This window comes from Alosa pseudoharengus, unplaced genomic scaffold (assembly GCF_046254945.1).
Source record: "Alosa pseudoharengus isolate Yale_2024_CS ecotype anadromous, Long Island Sound unplaced genomic scaffold, YU_APseudo_1.1 YU_APseudo_1.1_scf_8, whole genome shotgun sequence".
Taxonomy (NCBI): domain Eukaryota; kingdom Metazoa; phylum Chordata; class Actinopteri; order Clupeiformes; family Clupeidae; genus Alosa; species Alosa pseudoharengus.
In genome coordinates, this window is record NW_027468870.1 from 10,779,579 (window position 1) to 10,782,078 (window position 2,500).

Below are 2,500 nucleotides of genomic sequence, written 5' to 3' on the forward strand. Positions count from 1 at the left end.
CATCTCACAGCCTTGCCACAGGAGTGCCCCAAGGCTCAGTGTTGGGGCCCCTTCATCTCACAGCCTTGCCACAGGGGTGCCCCAAGGCTCAGTGTTGGGGCCCCTTCTCTTTGCCATGTGTACCACCTGACTCAGCCCGATTATTCACTGGTATGGCTTCTCTCGCTGCTACACAGATGATACACTAGTCTATCCATATGGATGAAGGAACATAACCTCAAACTAAACGTCTCTAAGACCGAACTGATGGTATTTCTAGCCAGACAAACTATACACCACCACATCAACATCAACATTGACTCCTTAACTCTTGCTCCTACCAAAGTTGCGAGAATCTTGGGTGTCATGATTGATGACCAGCTGACATTCTCTGACCATTTTGCCTCTGTCGCCTGGTCGTAATGCTTCACACTATTCAATACCTAACCCAACCCGCCACCCAGCTCTTGGTAAAGACCATGGTTTTCTCTCACCTTGACTTCTGCTACACCCCAACGAGCCCTCCCGGCTTAGGTGGTGAAACCGCTACAGATGGTCCAGAATGGGGTGGCAACTGGTGCTAAAAATGGCACTTTACCCTGCTGTGCATTGAGCTCCACTGGCTATCCTTAGCTGCCCACATCAAATTCAAGTTAATAATGCTCGCCTACAAAGTGGTTGCTGGGTCTGCTCCCTCTTACTTAAATGCTCTCATCAAGGCTTATGTTACCCAAAGAACCTCATCTGGTATGCTGTCCCTACGCAGAGCAAGGGAGTCCCTCTCTATCTTCAAGAAGCTTTTGAAGCCTTTCCGAACTGAGTGCCTTCTCTCCTAACATCTAACAACCCAACACACCTATAGCTGATGATACACGGGCCAACTTATTGAGCAATGTTGCTTGACAGTGTTCCTCATTAATGTGGTTCTGGCACATTCCTATTGATATGTAGCCTGGGTGTTCCCATGCTGCCTTGCGCGCAATTTGATTCACGCTGCTAAGGCAGCCTGGAGACCATGGAGCAAATTTTCGCCTGAGATAGGGGACCAATCACAGAACAAGGGGGAAAGCAAGACGATGATGAGCTATGCACAGACACATTTGATAGACATCCGTGGCACCCAATAAACGGATCTGGGCATTTTTTTCAAATACGAGAAAATTAACGTTTGGTTCCCAGACCACGTCTCATTGAGAAGTGGTGGCGCTAGCCAGGCTAATTGATATGGGTATTGATTTCTTTTCTGGAGAAGTTTAATCATCAGTAGGCAAATTGTCATGACCATCCAATCAGAATAAATGGAACTGGTTATGTGGTTGCCCAGCAACATTGCTCAAAACGTTGCCCCATGTATCATGACCTTAACAGGCACTTCTTTCTCACCTTCTGCCTCCTTCCCCTTCGACTACACTTAAAAAAAAAGTTATATATCTTTTAGTTATATAGCTTTTAGTGCTATAGCTTTTAGTGATACAGATTTTAGTGACCTATCTTGTAGTTATATAGCTTTTAGTCCTATATCCTCATATCTCCTATATCCTTGTATCCTCACTGTCTAAGTCACTCTGGACAGCGTCTGCTAAATTAATAGATGTAAATGTGTTTTGAGGTTTGTATGTCAGTGAGACTGTATGTACAGTATGTACCTCTGAGTGTGTGTTTGTATGTTTGTGTGTATCACTTGGTGTGTGTGTTTGTGTGTGTGTTTGTGTGTGTGTGTGCTGGTTTTATTAGATGTGGAATCAGATGAATCCGATTCTTTAATCAATGTACAACCTCTCTCCTCCACCCTCTGTCTACCCCAATCTCTCTATTGTACTCTTACTCTTCCTCTCCTTCCCTCTCTTTCTCCCTTTCTATCCTACTCTCTCTTCCTTCCTTCTCTCTCTTTCTTACACTCTCTCTATCCTACCCCCCCCCCCCCCCCACCCCAGCCCCTCCCTCGTTTCGTCAGACTCCGCCCCAGTATGTGGAAACTCAGGAGGGCATCAGTGTCACTCTCACCTGCGTTGCCAATGGCAACCCCACGCCCACTGTCAGCTGGCTTCGAGAAGGGAAAGTTATCCATGGCAACGGGAAGTATAAGGTGTGTGTCTGTGTGCATTTGGCTTCACACACAGTACATATGAACACACACACACAGGGCACACGGCGCTCTCCCTTGATAAATAGGAGTCAAAAGATGTATAAAAAACGTGTTTTGGCACATTTTAGTTTAACAATGAAAACAATGGGCAAAAAGCTAATTAAGTCTGAGGTAAAAAAAAACAAAAACAAAAACGCAATTACTGGCGCCCCTATTTTAAATTATTTTTAAAACCTCCATTTACCAGTAAAATTGTTTTTATTCTTCTCATAAAGTTGTAGAATACAAAGCAGGCGAGTTGAGAGCAGAATATGTCCAATTAGTCCAGATTCTTCGGTCCTCTCTTGAGCATGCATGGGGTTGTGTACGCCAAACCCACCTTGAAGGTTTGTTGGCAAAAACCTCTTTTTTTCTGACCACAGAAAACTGGGACGA

At 44.9% G+C, this 2,500-nt stretch overlaps 1 protein-coding gene across 1 annotated transcript in view; it reads left to right on the plus strand.

The window, feature by feature from the left end:
* Positions 1-2,500, plus strand: part of igsf9bb (immunoglobulin superfamily, member 9Bb) — a 38,161-nt gene that overhangs the window by 7,095 nt on the left and 28,566 nt on the right. Inside the window, exon 4 of the mRNA XM_076274407.1 lies at positions 1,914-2,065. Coding sequence (XP_076130522.1) covers positions 1,914-2,065 — 152 coding nt within the window. The remainder of the gene's footprint in view (positions 1-1,913; positions 2,066-2,500) is intronic.